General features: G+C 45.6%; 1 protein-coding gene across 1 annotated transcript in view; it reads right to left on the minus strand.

The window, feature by feature from the left end:
• SNAP91 (synaptosome associated protein 91) overlaps positions 1-9,633 on the minus strand; it is an 80,822-nt gene extending 71,189 nt beyond the window's left edge. Inside the window, exons 1-2 of the mRNA XM_054162558.1 lie at positions 9,333-9,633; positions 8,503-8,662 (exon numbers count right to left, since the gene is read on the minus strand). Coding sequence (XP_054018533.1) covers positions 8,503-8,632 — 130 coding nt within the window. The 5' untranslated portion in view covers positions 8,633-8,662; positions 9,333-9,633. The remainder of the gene's footprint in view (positions 1-8,502; positions 8,663-9,332) is intronic.
• Between the last annotated feature and the right edge of the window lie 14,442 nt (positions 9,634-24,075).

The raw sequence follows: 24,075 nt of genomic DNA on the forward strand, positions 1-24,075 counted from the left end.
GACAGGCAACCACCAACAGAAGAAAAGGACACAGTCTCAAGCTGCGCCAGGGGAGGTTTAGGCTGGATGTTAGGAAGAAGTTCTTCCCAGAAAGTGAGATTGGCCATTGGAATGTGCTGCCCAGGGAGGTGGTGGAGTCACAGTCACTGGAGGCGTTTAAGAGGAGACTGGATGAGGCACATGGTGCCATGGTTTAGTTGATTAGATAGTGCTGGGTGATAGGTTGGACTTGATGATCTCAAAGACCTTTTCCAACCTGGTTAATTCTGTTCTGATCTATTTCAAGGCTGATGTCCAATATCATTTGTAGCATTAGTCCATATCTCCGGTACATTTCCTCTCCTAGCAGATTACAACTCTCAACTGCTTCAGCAAACATGTTTCACAACCTAAAGAGAAGAATTTCTAATGAGCAGAAGCAGCTTACTGGCTACCAGCTATGACTGCAGAATGTATCTCTGAGACTGCTCACATACACCTCTGTGCCCACCCTTGCAAAACTTGTTTTGTATTGATTTGCAGTGTATCCAAGCAGCTCTGCAGAAGAAGACATGATCAAAATAGCAAGATTAAAAATATTAAAGTCAACTTTAAGAGTCTAACACATGGTATGCAAGACTCTAGGAAAAAAAAACAACCCAGACTTAGCCATACTCTGCAAAGTGACAAGCTAGCCTCTGCCAGGTATTCTGATTGCCTGCAAGCAATTCCCAACATCTGGTTTATTCAGGTTTTATTTAAGCTATCAAGCTCTCATCCAAACAAAATTTTGGCCAGCAAGGAAAAATCAAGCAACCATGCAGAGTTGATGGGGTGGGATACTCTGCTGTCAACTTAGCAATGAAGCCTTGCACTGCAATCTTGCCAGTACTGCTGACTCAGGGGAATAAAAGTACTGCTGCAAACCCTGCGCTACAAATCACTGCCTGCAAAGCTGCTAGGAAAGCTTCTTCCATCATAGGAGTTCAGGGTTCAGTCCTGATGATCTGCTCTTTCAGCACACTACATGTCCTGCACTGAAATGCAGGCCCTGATTTCCTGCCTTGCTTTATTCCTTGCTTTTTCATTTTCATGGTATTTGATGTTCCTCTCTCCAAGCCAAGGCAGAATGTTGTTGCTAATCTGCATACCATGTGTTAAAAGTCTGGACAACCATTTCATTAGACATTCATTGGTGAGGCTACCAGAACCTGTGCTTTTCCACTCTGATCTGTGCCTTTGAAAAGAAGCTCCAAAACAGAACAGGGCATATTAACCTAGTGATACTGTTAGGTACCACTGACTCATCTTCAGTCTACAGTAAGACTAAAGGAAGGGATAAAATGTTATCCCCCCTACACCAAATTTTCCCCATTCCAGGGAAAACACTGGAGCCAGCTCCTTCAGCAATACTGTATGTCCACAACTGCCCAAGGGAGGTCTTTCCCCTTTCTTTTCTTCAGGAGCAGGGGACATATTGGATGCATGTAGCAGGGTTTTGGTAGCAGGGGGATGCTGTTGCTGAGACTAGGGGTCTCTTCCACAGGCTGCAGGAGATGTCTGCTCCAGCACCATACAGTACTCCCTGCTCCACCCTGACCTTGGCATTTCCTCTGCCATTTCTTACTTTTTCCCTCCCTCTCCTATGTCTGTCCAGTGTTTTCTGCCCTTTCTTAAGTTTGTTTTTTCTGGAGGTGCCACAAACTTGGTGGATGGGCTGAGGTGTGTTCTGTAGGAGATCCACTGTGGAGGCAGCTGTGTCTAGCATAGAGCATGCCGTGGCCTCTACTTATAGAGGCCACCCCTGCAGTCAACACCTTGCCATGGACACCAGTACTGGGGGGAAGGTAAGCAAGGTAGAAAGTGTGAAGTAGTCTCAAGTATCTTGAACTCAGGCAGAAAAACACTAGAAGCAGGTGTGCCTCTGTTATATTATCATTTCTTCAGAAGTGGGGACTAAAAAGGGCAGCAAATTCTCTGCTTTGACTACCAATTTCTTCATCCAGCAAGAAGCAGGGAAGAAGAATAGCAACCAAAATGCTCTATGTCCTTCAAAGTTATCTTGACTGCCATCTACTTTTAAGCACTTCAGAGGATCCTTCACAGGACAGAGACATGAAAGCATCAACTGACTACACCAACAGAGTACTTGCTTGGAGACTTCACAGAATTGTTCACTAGTGGGACAGGCCCAGGTAAGGCACACACAAAAAGGGAAGGTTTAAGAGCCAGGCTGGGAAATCAAAGGTACAGATCAAATAAAACCACAGGAAATCAAACTGCAGGTTCTTTTGTTTAGAAGATGTTCAATTGCTGCCACCCAGTCTCTACAAGGACTATTATGAAACATATTCACCTGCTAAAAAGAAGTGATTAAAACTACAGGGTGGTCACTGCCATTCTGAGTATCTTATGAACAAGAAGCCTCAAAGAAAAGATAAACTACTCCCCTATTAAGGTCTACTGATGGAAGTCAGTACAGCAGAAAGATCTGACTGGTCACAGAATTTGTCATCCATGACCTTGACAGAGAATGTTTAATAGAAGGATTTTAATGACTACTGAAAACAAACTTAGAATACATGCCTTCAGCTGAGGAAAAAACAAGTGAAGGGAGGGCAGGACTAGTCAGTCTAGCTTTATCAAGTTACACTCTTTGAATGAAAGAAAGTTTATTATTACACTGTCTACCCAGTCTTCTCTTTCCACATCCTCCCTTTCCTTTCCTTAGGCATTGTACCCTAAGAAAAGCACAGAACAGTTCAGGTACACAAGAACAAGTGATCCTGCCCATGCTTCAACCTTTGTATCTTAACATGAATTCAAACTTCTACACAGCTTCAACTATACTTTAAAAAATTATTAGTTAGCTAAGTCTTAGCTTAATTAAAAGGGCATCCTTCTCTTGGTACTTCACATGCCTTAAAAATAGCATGAGGCCTTGGGGGAAATTGAAAGGTAATGCCATTGAAACACTTAAGATGAACTAATTTTGAAAGCCTTCTTATTAGCTCCCCTTACCTATGACAGTCATTTCTACTCCTTTGCAGAGATCTACACATCTCCAAATGAAGTAAGACTTTGGTACTGTTTTGGAAAAGGACATAAGAGAGGCCCACAGAAACAGAAAGCTATTCAACACAGAGACCCATGACAAGTCCTTCCATACACACACCAAAAAAACCCAAAAGAGGTGCTAATCCAACATCCATTAATAAATTAGAGAAAATAACTGCTTGCTTGGATTTGTCTTTCTTTTCAGATATGAAAGGTTCACTGGGGTGACAAGGAGAATGTCACAATTTAGAATACACACCAGCTGTGAGAACAAAAACCAAGACACTGCATAAAAGTTAGGATTGAGGCTCAGCTGTAAGACAAAGTCAGTTTTCTTGTCCATGGGAACTGTGACAACTTACTGCAATACAAGATATAGTGAGACCTACAAAAGTAGTTTCATTAGTAAAGCATTAAGGGTTAAGACCAGTGTGTACAGGGACTCCACTCCAAGCCATTTTCTTGAGGGTACTTCCACAGCCATAAAGACAGTGTGTCACCTAGACTGCAGAGCAATGCAGCACTCATACGCCTGTGCTACACCCGCTAGGAAAGGGCTGCAAGTGCCAACGCTCTTGGAACACTCCCCAAATCACTCCAACAGCAAAACAACTTCTGAAATACACTTTGGAGTAAACCTTAACAGTCACTGAAGTCTTGTGACTCAAGATAGCTTTGCTGACCCCCACCTCTCCCCAAACACACAGACATAATCCTTAAGAGCGAGATCAGAGAATCATAGAATTGTTTCAATCGGATACGACCTCCGAGATTGAATCCAACCGTTGTGGTTTCTAAGACTAACCCAAGTGGTCTAAGAAATACCTTTACTGATCCTAGGGAAAAAAAATCTAGCCCACTGCTTTTAGTCAATTGATACTTCTGTTTCATCTCTAGAGACCACAGTGATTCAAACTTGTTAGGTCATCCCCACAGTTTGCAGAAGAAAAAACGCTGCAGAAAGAAAAGGATCTGTGCACACCAAATACTGACACCAGCCCTGCAGTTCAGTTACCAACATGAATTAAACTACAGAATTCCTTTTAAAGCCTTGCTTGCCAGCCACATACAAACATGCAAAATTAGACCTGAGATAGGAAGATGTTACTACAATATGCTGGTCCTCTTCGCAGCCACGGGAGACCAAGCCCTGATCTTCATCTGCTTTGTTTCCACAGCTCATTAACATTTCCCAGCTCTCAATCAGGCCTCCAGAAGGGCCTCCTACCTTAGGAGAATTATTCTGAAGAAGTAAGGAGGCATCACATGGTCTTTTTAGAATACACATTCCAGAACTTCTTCCTGCTGCAGAACCATTCACTCACAGTAAGTCAGTCAAGGAAAATCCCAGACGTTTCGATCATCTTCAGAAACAGGAACTTGGTACACTCAGCTGCAGGTGCAACAACCTCACTGGTTTCCAATTCACTTCCCCAAATGAAAGCTTGACAGTTTGTTTCTTTTTTGACAATAGGAGCTGAGTTCAGATCTACCTAATTTTCCCTCGTCTGTCATGTGTTTTAACATTTCAAAGTCATCTCCCTTCTCTGAAAGCTTTTCCCTGTTGATACCAGAGTCACCCCCACTCAAGGCTGGAAGCTTCCTTTTACTTGCCCCACATCATTAAACCTTCAGTGGAGCCTTAACATGGTTTTCAAAAGAATTCTGAGAATGAAGCTTCTATGCTGTGCATTAGGATTTTCCTTTCAGTTGAATTAACACAGCTTATATATCCTTAATGTAGCCCATACATCTCACTCACCCACTCTGCAACGTGGAGCAGTAAAATCAAGTTGCTAATCCCCACTTCTTCACAGGAATGCTTTCCTCATTTGCTGTATCTAATCATCATTTATTTAACACAACGTGGTTAGCTGAGGGAGATTAATCCATATCATTGTGGTGACTTTAAGACAAGTGTAAGATGATAACAGTTTGGTAAGTCCAAAAAAGGGTGAGAGCTCTAACATGCCAACTGCAATGGCTTGCCACAAACCATCAGAGCATTTAGACTGACATTCCTTTTCTCCCCACAGGGACTTTGGAAATGCATTTAATGCCATCTGGTACTACTTCCAGCAGTTGCTGGAAATTCAGTAGTATGAGAGATGGACTCAAGAAAATGGTAAAGATCACTGGGTATAGGATGGCAACCTAATCTCATTTGAGTACTTTGTTACAGGACAAGTCTGTGCAGTACCCAGTATCCACGCCAAAAGACAGCCACAGCATAGCATCCATATTAAAGCCTGTATTTAGAAGCTATGCAAGTACAGAAAACCACACAAAAGACAAACACCAGCTCAGCTTTTGTTCACAGAAGACAGTCAATCTGTTTTCTCCTTCTTTCCTCACACATATGCACTCACACCCAAATCATGCTTTTTATTCCTCAGAGCAAATTCCCTCTACGTAGTACTCACTTAAAGCCTGAATCAAACACAAAATATCACAGTATCACCAAGGTTGGAAGAGACCTCAAAGATCATCGAGTCCAACCTGTCACCACAGACCTCATGACTAGACCATGGCACCAAGTGCCACATCCAATCCCCTCTTGAACACCTCCCACACCTCGTCATCTATCATCCTCCTGAAACTCTCTGAAGCTACATTTTCTGCAGCAAACATGAAGACAGGCATTGTTGTGTCTCATCCTCATAGGACTGCCTGACTCATGTTAAATAGTTGATCTCTCCATTTCATGATCTTGAAGGTCTTTTCCAACCTGGCCTATTCTATTCTACATAGAATACATAGAATAAACCAGGTTGGAAGAGACCTTCAAGATCATCGCGTCCAACCTATCAACCAATCCAACACCACCTAAACAACTAACCCATGGCACCAAGCACCCCATCAAGTCTTCTCCTGAACACCTCCAACGATGGTGACTCCACCTCCTCCCCAGGCAGCCCATTCCAATGGGCAATCACTCTCTCTGTATTCATTCTCTCTCTATTCATTTACAAAGCCCTGCTAAGCAGAGCAGTGGAAGATAGGTTGTGTGACACAACATCTGGATATTAAGACACTCATGGAGTTCCCCAAGGACACAGAACCCCTAAACCAATCCTATAATTAAAGCTTGTCAAAAAACATCACTCCAACCACTGCTCTCTTAAGTTTTAATTGTCTGAACCCTTCATACCTTGACTCCAAACTTATCTTAAGGCATTGGCAAGTTTTACCTTTCATTTCCTTCTCCACACCTTCAAATGCTACTTATTCAATCTGAAATACACTCAGCCCTGTGGCTCAGATCTACCTCCACCTAGCAGCACCTCTGTCACGCACAGGGGCATTGCTCTTTCAGAGGGTGAGCTTTTGATTGACTCATTACAATACATAATGTCCATTTTAACACTTGTTCACAAGATATACATCAGCACTGAAGGAACTGCCCATCAGTTCCGAGGCAGGAGGAGATCCCTTCAGTTTGAGCCCAAGAATATTTTTTCCTCTTAAAAAATTAACTTGAATTTTATTTATAGCCCACAATGTTGGATGTGCATACCTCCCCCCCAACAAGATATCAGATAGTTAAACCCTCAACTGTTATATACACCTCAGAAAAATATAAAGAAAAGATAGAAGAAAAAGTGAACTGGGATATAGCCTCTCAGGAAATGATAATTTCCCTTCTTGTGTGTTCTTACGTGCAGGTGGGTATGAAATTGAATGCTACTAGCTTCAGCCTCCCTCATGCTCATTTTATGAAGTAGTGATATTGGCACCAATAGCCATCCACAGTCCCTTCCCAGACCTTAATATAACACTGGTAAATTGGTAAATTACCTCACTTTAATCCTGCCTACTTCAGATAGTGCTTTTATTTATATATATATATATATATATATATATATATATGTCTACATATATAAATACATAGAGAGACATGTATGTCTCTATAAAAATATATAAGTATGTGGACACACACATATATGTATAGATATAAAATATATAATCACACACAGCATGCTTTTAAATACATGAGCTATGGGATTGGGGTTTTTTTTTAAGCTAAAGCCTCTAGTAACAGACACAGTAGGACAGTCCAGACACAACCTACAGATTACAAAGTGTTGACAGGAATTGAGCAGCAACACAGGAGGCATCAGTAAGTAAGATGACTTTCCAAAATGCACAAGAAAACAAGAAAGAGTGTATGATAGCAAGACTGCAGGTCCAGTGAAACAATGGTTTAGACTCAAGACACTCTTTGATCAATGCTGCTTACATTAGCATCTCTTAGACACATATACAAGAGTGTTTAGATATGCTGGAAGACTGGCATGCTGTTTGCCACTTGAAGGGGGTCCATGACTGAATATGCCTTAATCTGCCACAAGCTTTGAAGCCATCAGAACTGAATTCTGGATTTATTTTACAGAAGTAATAATACCTTCCTTTAAGAAACACAGCATCATTAGAATCATACTTACATGCACCTAGGCACCTGTACCAGCATTACTTAGTAATGTCCAGCAGCCAAGAGACTGCTTGGTGTAAAACCTGCTCATCTTTACTTGAAAGTATTTCTAAACAAGCAAAAGCCAAAAAAAAAGTGAAACCCACATAACTTTAGACATAAAAAAAGTTGCTGGACATCTACTGAGTTCATTGCTGGACAGAGTTACTAGGCCAATTAACACCACACAAATTCTTTCACCACTCCTTGGTGTCCCCTAGCAGGAGGAGTTGAGTGGGTTGAAAAGAAATAGAATTGTCGAGACAAAACATCACTCAGCTCATTGTTTTTGAGGAAACATCTTCACTTCAACCTTGTTTCATGCATTAACTAGCTAATACCCATCCAGAATTGATCATAACTGTGAAACAAAGTCACCAGCCATCTTCAATAAAACGTGATGCAAAGTATTGGACAGCTCATGAAATTGCCATCAGTTGCTTGGGACCTCTTGCAATAAGCCCTTAAACTATCCAAGGACTGTCCCATTTTGCAGTGTAGAGTTTTCAAAGTGCACTGTCATTTAAGCACACTACTGCCTGAACACCTTCAGAAGTCTGCTGTGGAGCTGGCCACACCCCTACCAGTGCTTGAACAACTCCTGGCATAGCTTTTATGCTTCTGCCTAGCTTAATCCTGACCAAAGTAGGCAGTGACAAGGGTCCGTCCGTTTCACCCTGCGTTAAATTCCCTCCCCTCTTTCCAGGCCACCACTCCACAAGGCAGGCTTTGCACTGCCTTCCTAAATAAAAGACAGGAGGTCATGAGGGGTAAAAAAAAAGTAATAATTTTAAAATGGCCGAGTATTATGCAATAAGAGAAGAAATTCAATAATAACTCATCCTCTCCTGGAAATTTCTCCTAACCCTTAGGCTGTGCAAACGGGATTACAGCAAGTGTGACAGCCAGAAGGCTCCAGGGCACACTGCAGAGCCCCGCGGGCAGCCTCCTGAGCCGCGGGGCTTCGCTGGGGAAACAAAAAAAGGGATGCTCACAGTCCAGGTGTTTTTTCTTGGGCCCCATCACTTCATGCGTGGTGGCTTTGCAGACGGCTCTGGCTACGGCCGATCCCGTAACGCTGTACTGAGCAGCTGCGATGCGATCTGTCAGCGTCTGACCCGACATCTTCGACTGGCGTGCCTGCTGCTGCCTGCTCTGCAGAGGCGGAAAACACGGGAGGGAAAGGGGAGATTCCGCGTTTATCGCCAAGAGGAGGCGGGGAGCTTGGGGAGGAGGGGGGAGAGGGTTGGGGAGAACGGCAAGAGACACGCACGGACACACGCACGGACACACGGGCACACGCACAATGGTCCTTCAAGGCACCCCGGCCCCTCCCGAGGCACAACCCCCTTCCCCCCCCACTCGCCCCGTTGTGTAAGCCTCTGCCTCTAGGCACCTGGGGCAAAAATAAAGGACATTTTAGACGATGCGAGGAAAGGGTAAAGCAGAAATAATGATGGTAGCGAAAGGAAGCTGTACGCAAATAACGCACGACCTCCCTGGAGAGGGGAAAGGACACATCCACACACCTGCCTCGGTAGCGCCCGCCCCCCGAACCGGCCCGCGGAGAAGCCGCCGCCGCGCCTCGGCCCCGCCGCAGCGCCCGCCCCGCCGCCTCCCCGGTGGGAGATTATGGCACCGTTGCGCCATGTTATGCCCTCCTGGTGCCTCCCCCCACAGCCACTCCTCGGCACCGATGGGGACCCCCTCCCCCACCGTGCCGGGAAACGGGGCATCGCTGGATGCGGCGGCGCCCAACGCCATGCAGCAGCCCGGAGCGGCGCGGCAGCGGGAGAAGAAGATGAAGCGAGCGTCAGCGGCCGACCTGTCAGTGCGTCCTTCCCTCCCGTTCTCCTGCAGCCGCCGCTCCGGGGAGGGCACCGCCGCCGCCTCCCGCCGCGACCGCTGCCCGGCCCGCTGCGCTGCCCGTTGGCGAGGCGCCCCGCGGCGCAGCACCCCCCCCGGCCCCGGTAGCCCCAGGTGCGGGGCGGGCTGCCCGCTGCCCCCTGCCGCCGCTGTCGCCGAAGATGCGCTGGGCGTCCACGCCCGGAAGCCGCTGCTGCTATTTCCAGCCGCCGGCTTAATCCTCCCGCAGCCTAATCCCCGCGCTACTGCCGCAGCAGCGCCGCCCCCTACCCCGGTGCAAGAGGGCGGGACGGAGCGGACCGGCGCGGCGCTGCCGTTATCGCCGCAGGTCGGTGGCCCGGCGCAGTCAGGTGACCCCCGCTCGGTACGGCAGGGTCTGGCCGGGCCGCTCGGTACCGCGGGGCACCCCCCTCTGCTCCGCCGCGCCTCTTAAAGGAGCCGCCGATGCCCGGCTGCGATGTGTGCGGGGAGGCGAGGCGCGACGCGGGGAGGCGAGGCGCGGCGCGACCCGGGCCTCCACCCTCCTCCTGCTCGCCTCCTGCTGCCCGGCGGGGGCGGGCGGGCGGAGTTGCACCCACAGTCCAGTGAGGCTCCGCGGTTCCAGGAGGTTGTGGGGAAGCCGAAGGCGCTGATGCTTCTCCTTGTCTGCAGTGTGGTCCTCTCGCCAGTGCTTGAGATGATGCACTGAGGGATCCCGAAACCGCACACTGGCTGGATTTCTCCAGAATCGTTTTATGGTGGTGGTGGTGGTGGTGGTGGTGCCAAAGATATCCAAAATATGTCCCCAGGAGGGTTTTCTTTCTGATATCTATGGCATCCTAAGGGTCTCGGTTACAATCCAGCGCTGCGCTAGCAGGGAGGATGTCTTGCCACAGTTTTCTTGTGTCATTGAAGCCTAATGGAGCGATCTGTGGAGCACTGAGACTCGTGGCATACATGTACCGCCATAAATTGGCTGAACTTAGTTCGGGGAGTAAAGCGATTTGAGTGGGTGGGGTCTAAATGATAGCTGCTGGTGGCAATTTCTTCGAGGTGCTCTTAGAACCAGTTTCAGCAGAGGGTGTTAAGTGTGTGTTATTAATTAGCTGAAGACAACTGTATGTACAGTCAGTGCTGAAGAGCCATGTGTATGAAGTGATAACTGGGTTGTGTTCCCATACAAAGCCATACAGCACCATTTTCATTTATTATGCCAGGAGTCTATGAAGAGAAACTGAGATGCCTGGGACAAGTCTATGAAGAGAAACTGAGATGCCTGGGTCTGTTTAAGTCTCGAGAAGACAAGACTAAGAGGGGATCTGTTCAATGTGTATAAATATCTGAGGGGTGGGTGTCAAGTGGAGGGGGCCAAGCTCTTCTCAGTGGTGCACAGGAATAAGACAAGGAACAACAGGTTCAAGCTTGAACATAGACGGTTTCACCACAACATGAGGAGGAACTTCTTTACAGTGAGGGTGACAGATCACTGGAACAGGCTGCACAGAATGATTGTGGCGTCTCCTTCTCTGGAGCCTTTCACAACCTGCCAGGATGTGTTCCTGTGCAGACTACCCTGGGTGATGCTGCTTTGGCAGGGGGGTTGGACTCGATGATCTCGAGGTCTCTTCCAACCTCTAATGTACTGTGGTACTGTGATACTGACAAGGGATTGTGGTCTGCAGTAGTATGAAACAGCAGCTTCTGTATTACTTTTTGTTTTTCAACTTGACAAGCCCTAGGTAGCATGAAAGCTTGGCAATCCTGTTAAAAATGCTCAAAAAAATCTCTTCCCAAATAACTCTGCAAACAGTGCCTGTGTGCACTGGAGAAAGGTGTTTGAATTTTCAGTTAATTCTTCATTTATGCAGAGCAGGTAGAAGTGTTTGGATTTCAAGACTCATGTGCTTTCTCAGACGTGGTGTATGAATACAGACAGAGATTTCAGTTCAAAAAGAGATCTAAAATGTATGGCACTAACTGCTAGCAGTGAGCATTAGGGGTCTGCAAACTTGGAATGCTCCTGTAGGTGAAACTCATGTTCCAATAGGATCTGGGCATACCAGGGGATGGCCAGCTGAATGTGAGCCAGCAGTGTGCCCAGGTGGCCAAGAAGGCAAATGGCATCCTGGCCTGTATCAAGAACAGTGTGTCCAGCAGGAGTAGGGGAGTGATTGTCCCGCTGTGCTCATAAGGCCACAGCTTAAGTACTGTGTTCAGTTCCAGGCACCACAGTATAAGAAAGACATTGGGGTCCAAGAGTGTGCACAGAGAAGAGCAACAAGGCTGGTGAGGGGTTTGGGGGCATGATGTACTAAGAGTGGCTGAGTAAAGTGAGGTTCTTTAGTCTTGAGAATAGAAGGCTAAGGGGAGATCTTATTGCTCTCTACAACTACCCGAAAGGAGGTTGTAGTGAGGCTGGTGTTGGTCTCTTCTCCCAAGTAGCTAGGGATAGGACAAGAGGAAATGAGCTTAAGTTGTGCCAGGGGAAGTTTTGATTGGATATTAGGGGAAAAAAATCTTTACTAAGAGTAAAGAGGTGTTGGAACAGGCTGCACAGGGAGGTGGTGGAGTCACCATCCCTGGAGGTGTTCAAGAATCATGTTGATAGAATAGAATAGAATAGAATAGAATAGAATAGAACAGAACAGAACAGAACAGAACAGAACAGAACAGAACAGGTTGGAAAAGACCTTTGAGATCAAGTCCAACCCATTACCCAACACCATCTAATCAACTAAACCATGGCACCAAGTGCCTCATCCAGTCTCTTCTTAAACACCTCCAGGGATGGTGACTCTGCCACCTCCCTGGGCAGCACATTCCAATGGCCAATCTCTCTTTCTGGGAAGAACTTCTTCCTAACATCCAGCCTCAATGTGGCACTTCAGACTATAGTTTAGTAGTCATGATAGTTTGGTTTTGGTTGGACTCAATGGTCTTAAAGGTCTTTTCCAGCCTTAATGATTCTATGAATGTGGCTGAGCCTTTCAGCTCTGTTCAGTAATGAGTGGCAAATGAGTAAATGGTGGAGCTGCACAGAAAAATAATGTAACACTGTGTTCTTTAGCATTACTCTAAGCCTAATGTTCAAGTGCAGACAAATTGTAGTTATATTTAGAAATTGTGTTTCATTTACTACAGAAATGTTAACTTCCATTCCCAGAAATGCAGCATTAATGGAGTGATTTGGGGGAGCTGGAAGTACATCCTAGCAAAGGCACATGGTTTTTTCCTCTGTGCTTCATGGTCAGTTATTTGGATCATAGTGCCAATTGATTTCAGAGGAAAGAAGATACTTCATGTTCCATTATGGGCATTAAGAGTGACTCTGAACTCTTCTTGGTGATCCTGACAGGAGTTTAGGATGGCATGACTTTCTTTTAAACTGGTATATGATAGAAGAACAAAAAATACATTTCTTTTTTTTCTGCTGGTTCCATCCAGCAGAAATTTAGAGTAGCTGAACTTGACACAAGGAAGATAGTTTTCAGCTTTATGCTAGGCAAAGGGTTTAATTAGCAGTGCAACATTTTGGTTTTACTTATGTCTAGTGTACATCTTCCATGTCAAGGTCTGGATACTTTCTGAACTAGTCCATATTGTTCTCAGCAGTTTCTGTCACTGACATTATCAGCTGTATCACCAAAACCCGTGATTGATAATACTCAGATCACTTCACATCTTCATATTGTCAAAATATTTAAGGAAAAGAGAAGTCAGACAACTTGTACTATTGCCTTAAAATTTACACATTGCAAACTGAATTTGAATGCAAAGACTAAAGAGATCCTCCTCCATTCCTGGAGGGAAGGGATGCCATCCAGAGGGACCTTGACAGGCTGGAGAGGTGGGCCCATGCCAGCCTCATGAGGTTCAACAAGACCAAATGCAGGGTCCTGCATTGGGACAATCCTGGGTACCGATATAGGCTAGGCAGGGACTGGCTTGAGAGCAGCCCTGAAGAAAAGGACTTGGGGGTGCTGGTGGATGAGATGCTCAACATGAGCCACCGGTGTGCAGCCCAGAAAGCAAATCACATCCTGGGCTGCCTCAAGAGAAATGTGGCCAGCAGGTTGAGAGAGGTGATTCTCCCCCTCTACAATGCTCTGTTGAGACCCCACCTGGAGTACTGTGTCCAGTTCTGGAGCCCATGTTAAAAGAAAGATCTGGAGGTGCTGGAAGGTGTCCAGAGAAGGACCACAAGGATGATCAGAGGGCTGGAGCACCTCTCCTGTGAGGACAGACTGAGAGAGTTGGGGCTGTTCAGTCTGGAGAAGAGAAGGTTCCAAGGAGACCCTATTTTGGCCTTCCAGTATCTGAAGGGGGCCTGCAAGAAAGCTGGTGAGGCACTTTTTAGGGTGTCAGGTAGTGATAGGACTGGGGGAATGGATCCAAGCTAGGGGAGGGGAGATCTGAGCATCAGGCCCAGAGCTGTTACTTTGCCTCTCCCTCTTGTTTTTAGGGCCAGTGGTACAAACAGAGCTCCTGGAGAGGCTGGCTGTAACCATAGTGATAGCAGCAGCCCTGAACATATCTACTTAGTTCTGGGAAGGGGGAGAAAAGGACTTTTCAAAGGAGGAGCATCCTCCTGACTTTGTGTCAGGTTGATGGAGCCAGGTGAGCAGCAATATTGTTCCTCTATGGCACATGCAGCAGAATTTACAATGCACCAGCAGATAGCCAAATCATGAAGTACCCAGGAGTTTCTATGCTTCTGCTGTTTAAAAGAACCTCATTGTTTGGTCTTGGGTGGCTTCAGCCCATGACAATTCATTCAGCCTCTGTACTCACTCTCCTTAATGGCAGGTGTTCCAGTAGTTCCTTTGGTTGCCCTGACAAAAAAGCACCAGTGAGAAATTAAAGCAGGTTCTCAATTTTCCAGTCAGAATGATGGCTTAAGAAGGATGTAGGCTGACCGTGGTCATATATCCCATTAATTAATTTGGGGGGGACCACCTGAATCTAAGAGAATAACAATTCACAGTGATAGGAGGTGTGAGCACATACTCTACATCCCACAGGAAGTGCCCTATTTGTGTGTTTGAAGAATGCACAGGGGTAATGGATATCAACACAGGAGGTTCCACCTCAACATGAGGAAGAACTTCTTTACTGTGAGGGTCACTGTGAGAGACTAAAGCTTGTCCCTCCTTGTGTGACTCAACAAAGATAAAATCACTTGCTACTTGCCCAGACAATAGCTGATATGTGTTGGGCAAAGCCACTGGAATGACCCTTGGAAGGTGCAAAAGATAACATCAATCACTGGCCCACAGCTGACCTCACAACAATGGACCGAGGCCACCTTTGGGAATATGCATAAGACAAGATCCTGGGGAACATACCTGGACCTAAGGAGGATTTCCTGGCCCCTGAATTCCTGAGGGACAATGCTTGGACACATACCTAAGGACTAAAAACTGTATAAAAGACTTGGGCCACTACTGGCTTGGAAGAAGAACAACACAGAAGAAGGACCATGCCGCTGAGAAGGAAGGAAAAGCCTGGGACAATGCTGCTCCGGAGAAAAGAGGTCGTGGAGCCTGGGAGAAGCAGACTGAACCCTCTCTCTGTGTCCTAATTCCCGCCTGCTGCAACTCATGGAGCTGAAGAGGCTGCCCAGAGGACCACATCTCTTCTCCAGCCAAAGCCTCAGTACCCTTTCTCTACAGACCCAAGCTGCCCAGAGGACCACATCTCTTCTCCAGCCAAAGCCTCAGCACCCTTTCTCTACAAACCCAGCATCTCCTGCAGCACCTTTCCTCCACAGACTCAAACTGTCTTGGGGTGGGGGGGGAAGGTGTGTGGTAATATAATTCCTTTCCTCTTTTCTCTCTCTTCTCTCTCCCTCTCTATTTTCTCCCTCTCCCCTTCTTATTTCCATTTTATTTATGTAATAAATAGTCTAGCTGTTGATATTTTGGCCTTGTTTGTGCCTCTCATTTCACAGCCTGGGAATATTCAAAAGAACTGAATCTCTTTCTCTCTCTGGACCGAGACAGTCACAGAGCACTGGAATAGGCATCCCAGGGAGGTTGTGGAGTCTCCTTCTCTGGAGACTTTCAAGACCCATCTGGATTCATTCCTGTGTGGCCTGTGCTAGATTCTATGGTCCTGCTCTGGCAGGGGGGTTGGCCTCAAAGATCTCCAGAGGTCTTTTCCAAACCCTAACATTCTGTGACCAATTAATATCAGGGAGGAAGTCATGCAAAGAATAGCTAGCAGGCTCTTTTACCAGTTGCTGAGTTGCTTCAAACTGAGGTCATGTTCTGCAGAATATGGAACAATTGGTGCATTGCAGAACTAGTGATTACAGAACTGTGGTAACTGGCATGCATTGTGCTGTGCAGGGCAACCCACTCAGGAGTGTGTCCAGCAGATTGAAGGAGGTTCTTCTCCCCCTCTACTCTGCCCTGGTGAGACCTCACCTGGAATATTGTATCCAGTTTTGGAATATTGCTCCCCAGTTCAGGAGGGACAGTGATCTACTGGAGAGAGTCCAGCAGAGGGCTATGAGGACGACTAAGGGACTGGGGCACTGCCCTATGCAGAGAGGCTGAGAGCCCTGGGCCTTTTTAGTCTGGAGAAGAGAAGGCTGAGAGGGGACCTAATAAATGTTTCTAAATAGCTGAGGGCTGGGAGGGGTCAGGCTCTGCTCACTTGCACCCTGTGACAGGACAAGGGGCAATGGACATAAACTACAGCCCAAGGAGTTTCCACCTCAACCTGAGGAGGAACTTCTTCACTGTGAGGGTCACAGAGCATTGGAACAGGCTCCCTAGAGAGGATGTGGAGTCTCCTTCTCTGGAGACTTTCAAGACCCATCTGAATGCATTCTTGTGCAACCTGCAAAAGATTCTATTGCCCTGCTCTGGCAGAGGGGTTGGACTCTAAGATCTTTGAAGGTCTCTTCCAAACCCTAACATCCCATGATCCTGTGATCCTATAGCCATATGTTGTGCTGTTCTGTGCAGGGCAACCAGCTGGGTTCCGTCCCCTTATACAGCATGCTGGGTCTCACAGGAACAACCTTAAAACCTGTATCATAGAGACTTCTGTTTTCTGATGCATTAGTGGCCCCAGTCACCCACATCACAAGGATAACTTTTACTGCTGGAGTAGATTTTGGATTGGATCTGGCATTAATACCAAGGTTAATAACCTAGAAGTGGGAGAGATGCATGCACATAGGGGAAACAGGACAAAAGTCCTATAACAATGAGAGTCAGTACCTGTGAAACTCCTGTCTATTTTGATTTTGATCATTGATTTCATAACCTTGGTAGAGCCTCCAATGCAGAAGTCTGGAGTCATGAACTATATTGCATTTCCACACAACAGACTCAAGCTCAGCTCGATTTATTTTTTGTCTACCTTTTATATTTAGCACTAAGCTTATTCTGTGGATTTACTTGAACAAGTCTGTGTACCAAAGGCTACTTAGCTTGCTGCTTCTGCAAGTCATGTGTGTTCTAATATGTACAGTGCAGAAACAGCAGCTTTATTTTGATGTTAGACATATATGAGAATTAATTTAAGCAGATCTGCAGCTCAGCTTATATAAATGCAAGCACTCAATATTCCACTGAAATGGCAAGAGAAACATCTATTAAACAATGTAGGTGAAGCCATGCTACACTTCACAGACATTAGCATGGAACAGATTTGCAGGAGTATACAGAAACAGCTAATTAGCTACTAATTAACTCCTCAAATTTATTGAGTAATTGGCAGTCCTGTCTTTGGACACAAAGTAACTCTGAAGACATTGATCACAGCTGTATCCTTTCCTCAAAGAGGGAAAGATGCTGCCAGAAATAAAGTCCAAATTTCACTCCTTCATGTGCCATATTTAACCCCCCAAAAATGGTTTTGTTAATCCATGAAACAGGCAACGGACCTTTAACCTGCCTTGCCTTTGTGGTCCTTAGATTTTTCTGTTCAAGCAAACCCAACTGCTTTTGGTGGAGGTGTGTTATTTTGTTATTTGTGCTGACAAAGTGTCAAGAAAATCATTTTGCCATCAGTGGTGAATTGCTGTTGTGTTAATAATTGCCATAACTGCATTAAGTCTGTTTTAATACAATTGGAGTTGTGTTCTGGCTATGGTCATCATGGCCAGGGGTGCTTTACATAGAATATACATAGAATATACATAGAATAAACCAGGTTGGAAGAGACCTTCAAGATCACCACGTCCAACCCATCAACCAATCAAACACCACCCAAACAACTAACCCACGGCACCAAGCACCCCATCAAGTCTCCTCCTGAAAACCTCCAGTGATGGTGACTCCACCACCTCCCCAGGCAGCCTTGTATACCTCCTGTCTGCTCTGCCTGGGCAAATCTTCTGCTGCTGTATCTTACACTAAGGGGAAGCAGCACAAGTGGCTGAAACTGTGACTGAGCAGCAGCTGGCCAAGACCTGCAAAGGAGGAAGTTTCTCTATTAGAGAACACAGAATTAACCAGGTAGGAAAAGACCTTCAAGATCACAGAATCACCAAGGTAGGAGGAGACCTCAAAGATCAACAAGTCCAACCTGTCCCCACTGACCTCATGACTAAACCATGGCACCAAGTGCCACATCCAATCCCCTCTTGAACACCTCCAGGGATGGTGACTCCACCACCTCCCTGGGCAGCCCAACCTATCACCCAACACCTTCTAATCAACTAAACCATGGCACCAAGTGCCTCCTCCAGTCTTATTTTAAACACTTCCAGTGATGGTGACTCCACCACCTCCCTGGTCAGCCCATGTCAATGGCCAATCACTCTTTCTGTGAAGAATTTCTTCCTAACATCCAGCCTAAACCTGCCCTGTCACAGCTTGAGACTGTGTCCTCTTGTTTTGTCAGAGGTTGCCAGGGCAAATCTGCTGCTGCTGTGTCTTACACTAAGGGGAAGCAGCACAAGAGGCTGAAACTGTGACTGAGCTGCAGCTGTCCAAGACCTGCAAAGGAGGAAGCTTCTCTATACTCTCACAAAGAAAAAAAAGTAAAGCTTGTGAAGAGGAAGCAATTTGATTTCTTTGCTATGCCAAATCAGTAAAGCAGGAAGGACAGGGAACTGCTTGAAAGAGTCCAGTGCAGAGCTACAAAAATGATTAGGGGAATGGAATGTCTTCCTTATGAGGAGAGACTCATGGAGCTGAGGGCTCTTCAGCTTAGAGATGAGGAGAATGAGAGGTGACCTCATTCATGTTTATAAATATGTAAAGGGTGAGTGCCAAGAGGCTGGAGCCAGGCTCTGCTGGGTGATGCCCAATGGCAGAACAAGGGGCAGTGGTGGAAGCTGAGGCATAGGAAGTTCCATGGAAACATGAGGGAATTTTTTTTTTCCCTTGTGAAGGTGACAGAACTCTGGAACAGGCTGCCCATGGGGGTTGTGGAGTCTCCTTCTCTGGAGACATTCAGAACTCATCTGGATGTGTTCCTGTGTGATCTGCTCTAGGTGATCCTGCTCTGGCAGGGGGTTTGGACTGGATGAGCTTTTGAGGTCCCTTCCAGCCTTCTCTGATTCTGTGATTCTGTAAGCCCAGGCTGTCACCTACTTGTCTGGCTCTTGGTAGCAAACCCAGGTGGCAAATTCTCCATTTCTGTACAAAGGGGAACGCCATTAAACAGTAACTTTAACACCCTGAATACTTGTTGATAAATTGTATGCATTTAAAGCGTGTTTTTATTTTACACATTGTCTAATACCTGCACAGTGATTGTTAAGGAAAAGTTATTAAGACAGTGGGCCTTCAGGAAGAATAGAATAGAATAGAATAGAATAGAATAGAATAGAATAGAATAGAATAAAATAAAATAGAATAGAATAGAATAGAATAGAATAGAATAGAATAGAATAGAATAGAATAGAATAGAATAGAATAGAATAGAATAGAATAGAATAGAATAAACCAGGTTGGAAGAGACCTTTGAGATCGAGTCCAACCTATCATCCAGCACTATCTAATCAAGCATGACCCACCTCCTGTTCAAGAGCTTTGCCAGGTGATGTGAGCTGTTCATTTGAGCTTTTCATCATCCTGGAGCCAAATTTTAACCAAGTAAGAACTTGGTGTGTTGTAGGAAGAAGCTGAACTCCAAGGAGGAGGTCACTGTGGTTCAGCATAATGCATTTTCCTCGCAGTCAGTGGAAATGTGGTACCATTCAATCTTCAGGACTGAGCTTCCAACCACATACTGTAGCATGTCTACACCATGTTCTTCACCATGAAGGTGGTGAGACACTGGAACAGGTTGCCCAGGGAGGTGGTAGAAGCCCCATCCCTCTTAAGTTTTTAAGGCCAGGCTGGATGTGGCTCTGAGCAACCTGATTAGTGTGAGGTGTCCCTGCCCATGGCAGGGGGGTTGGAACTAGATGATCCTTGAGGTCCCATGCAACCCTAACAATTCTATGATTCTATGATTCTGTCCTGTCTGCAGTTGCTTTAAGCTCAGAAACACAGAGCTGTACAGTAAAATGTCAGCAAAGTATTGTCAAATTCTCCTAAGAAATTTCTGGTTATCATTTCAGTGACAGATTTGTTCAGCAGAGGTTCAATAGATGTCAGCTCCCTGTCAAATAAAAGTAAAAAATTTAACCCAGAGGGTAGAAAAAGTTTTAAGCTGAAAAATATAAGCAGATATTTGATAGAGGAAGAGATTATGAGTTAAAACATTTTATGACCAAATACTACCTCTGTTTACTTGAAAAGAAGCTGGAATAGACAATTAGACACATGAATGTATGCCAAAACATATACATGCTGATATGTATCTCACAGTATCACAGGACATTAAAGGTTGGAAGGGACCTCCAGAGATCATCGAGTCCATCCCCCCCTGCCAAAGCAGCATCACCCAGGGTAGTCCACACAGGAATGCATCCAGATGGGTTTTGAAGGGCTCCAGAGAAGGAAATTCCACAACCTCTCTGGGCAGCCTGTTCCAGTGCTCTGTCACCTTCACTGGAAAGAAGTTTCTCCTCATGTTGAGGTGTAAGGTATTGTGATACTGTGATACTGTGAAATCTTCTGTATTCAAGTTTGTATCCATTGTCCTTGTCTTATTACTGTCCACCACCAAAAAGAGCTTGGCCCCCTCCATTTGACACCCACCTCTCAGATATTTATGCACATTGATCAGATCTCCTCTCAATCTTCTCTTCTCCAGACTAAACAGCCCCAAGGATCTCAGTCTCTCTTCACAGGGGAGAAGCTCAAGTCCCCTATTCATCCTTGTGGCTGTCCATTGGATTCTCACCAGCAGGTCTCTGTCTCTCTTGAACTGGGGAGCCCAAAAGTGGATACAGTATTCCAGGTGTGGTCTCACCAGGGCAGAGTAGAGGGGGAGAAGAACCTCCCTAGCCCTGCTGGACACGCTTTCTTGCTGCACCCCAGGATCCCATAGGCTCTCTTGGCCACAAGGGCACATTGCTGTCCCACAGAGAACTTGCTGCATAGAGGCTTTTAAAAATGCTTTTAGCAAGACTTAATCCCAATCTTTTCACAGTTCTGGTATCTTCTGTGCACATTATAGTTGTGCTAAGGACTCTGAGCATAAAGCTCAGTCTGCTAATGTAAGGAGAAATTCTTCAGCTGTGCTTTTGAAGCAGTATCGTGACTGGTATCACTTGATATCTTCTCACTTCCTACTCTTCCACGCTTGAAGTTGCTCTTTAACCAAATTTGTCCACCCACAGGATGATGCTTTTGATTGTACTGGCCTCCAGTGGCAATCTAAGGGCCATTTCAGTGGTGGCATGTAGTCAGTTAACTCCATCTTCTTGACTTTGTGCATTACACATTTCACTGGTCTTGCACAATGCTGACTGTGTCACAACCACATAAAGGACTAAGCCTTTCTGATCATAGAATGACAGATTCAACCGGGCTGGAAAAGACCTCAGAGATCATCAAGTCCAACCTAATGCCTAATACCTCATGACAACTAAACCATGGCTTCAAGTGCTGCATCCAATCCTTTTTTTAACACCTTCAGGGAGGGTGACTCCACCACCTCCCTGGGCAGCACATTCCAATGGCCAATCTCTCTTTCTGTGAAGAATTTCTTCCTAACATCCAGCCTAAACCTCCCCTGGTGCAGCTTGAGACTGTGTCCTCTTGTTCTGGTGCTGGCTGCCTGGGAGAAGAGACCAACCTCCACCTGTTTACAACCTCCTTGCAGGTAGTTGTAGAGAGCAATAAGGTCTCCCCTGGATTGCTTCCTAAACTGGGGTCATTACCAACATTTTAATACAGTCCAGTGTATATATCTAGAAGTAAATCCTATAAGATTACTTGCTGGAAAGCTTTTACTCTGAAAAAAGGATTAGGGGTCATATCAGGCAAACACATATTTGAATTTCCAGTGTGATGCTGCATGGAAAGACCTGGTCAGACTTAGGACTTTGGTACCACCAGGAGGGCTGAGGTGTGATTTTAATTTCTGTGTATATCATGGATGGCACTGGCACTACAGGGCTGCTTAAATTCTGATTTTCATAACCTCTTTAAACAATTCTGTGAAAATGGGCTACAGTGTGAGGAGGCTCTGTCTGTCCTCAAAATGTCCATGTGTCCCCTCATGGTAGACATAAGGGACCGTGGCTGTAGGCTGCTTCCCAGAAAGAGGAATACTTTTTCTATCTCTCCAGATTAGCTAAATCACTTGATAGAAAAGGAAGCAGAAGAGGACAAATAACTTTCTTTGCCAGCAGTAAGAGGTAGGGGTTTATTTCTGGAACTTTTTTCTGCCCAGCTGTAGATGTTGCTGCTCTTTATGTAAAGAGATTGCATCCTTTTGCACAGGCTGGTGGGTTCAAGCTGCCTCCAAGCTAAAAGAGAGACTGTCCAGTGACTGTCACAGAGGCAGGACTGTACTCAGACTGTTTGCAGTCCTGAAACAGCCTTGTAATGAGCAGTGACAAATAGAAATTCCCCTGCCTATTCATTAGCTCACTGTGCAGCCTGGCAATGACCACTTACTTGGAAAAAGCCCACATATTCCATATATATATATATATATGGAATATATTTCCACATATTCCAGAACATACCAGTCAGGTAGCTATTTGGCATAGGCACTGCCCAGTGCCACCCTCATGCTCACTGCTGCCTTCCCTTGCACAGTCCTATCCAGTGTATGTACTGGGGCCATGTTTTCTTGCCTATGGGGCATTCCCCTTTTCTTTTCTTGCATCTTCTGGTTGTGGGGTGATTTTCTCATTTCATCACAGCTGCTTATACTTGAATAGAAATCCAGAAAATCAGTCCTCAGCTTCTTCAAAAATCAGGACTATAAAAACACCAGAGTCATGGGTGTGTCTCTGAGTAGACAGCTGAGTTCATTTTATTCTTAAGACCATGGTAGGAATGTTTCCTCATAGGCTTCACTGTTAGGTTATCACAAGAAAACAATCATTTCCACAGGAGGTACAGGACCAGACCTGTAATAACCTAAATTACTACTTAAAGAATATGCATCAATGTTAATTTCTCCTTGAGTTTAGTGCAGCTGGGGTAAGCACAGTGCTGACAGCTCAAATTATACAGAATCACAGAAACATTCAGGTTGGAAAAGACCCTCAGGATCACCAAGTCCAACCAAGAACCCTACTCTACAAAGTTCACCCCTAAACCATATCCCCAAGCACCACATCCAAACCACCTTGAAACACATCCAGGCTTGGGGACTCAACCACCTCCCTGGGCAGCACATTCCAAGGCCTGACCACTGTTTCCCTGAAAAAATGTTTCCTAATGTCCAGTCTAAACCTATCCAGTGGCAGATTGAGGCCATTCCCTCTTTTCTAGCACTAATTACCTGTGAGAAGAGACCAGCACCAGCCTCTCCACAACCTCCTCTCAGGTAGTTGTAGAGAGCAATGCGGTCTCCCATCAGCCTCCTCTTTTGCAAACTATCCAACCCCAGCTCCTTCAGTCACTCTTCCTAAGATCTATTCTCTAGACTCTTCCCCAGCTTCCTTGCCCTCCCCTGCACTGGCTCCAGCACCTCCACATCTCTCTTGTACTGAGGTGCCCAAAGCTGAACACAATCTCGAGGTGTGGCCTTACCAGAGCTGAGTACAAGGAGACAATCACCTCCCTGCTCCTGCTGGACACAGCATTTCTGAGACAAGCCAGGATGCCATTGGCTTTCTTGGCCACCTGGGCACACTGCTTGCTCATATTCAGTTTCTTGTCCATTAGAACCCTCAGGCCTCTTTCTGCCAGACAGCTTTCCAGCTACAAAAACATCTAAAATACAAGAAGTGCTTTTCATGCATCATCCTTAACTAAGCCGAGCTGTGTATATCCTGCTGCTGTAGAATACTCAATCTAAGAGGAAAACAATTACCTGTTAATTGCTTTGTGTTCAGAAAAAGAACCAAACATTTCCTGATGCCACACTGAGTTCAGCCTATGAGAAGAACAAGCCCAACATTAGTGAGATTTTTCCAGTCTTTGTTTAGCTATCTGATGAGACAGAAGTTTTCCAAGAAGCACTCAGTGATGGTGCTGAGTGTCTTGCAGCTCTGGGAAGTGTTGTTGTTGGCTTTTAAGATCCAAAGATTGACAGAAGCAAGTTATTGACCCTGTCCCAGCTTAGAAACGACATACGTGGGAGCTAATATTGTGCTAAATAGGAGGTGAAGTAGGGAGTTCAAGGCTAGAACTAGAAAATGTGATGGTTTTAAACAGGCACATTTGTGTGTGTAGCATGAG

This window comes from Dryobates pubescens, chromosome 6 (assembly GCF_014839835.1).
Source record: "Dryobates pubescens isolate bDryPub1 chromosome 6, bDryPub1.pri, whole genome shotgun sequence".
NCBI lineage: Eukaryota > Metazoa > Chordata > Aves > Piciformes > Picidae > Dryobates > Dryobates pubescens.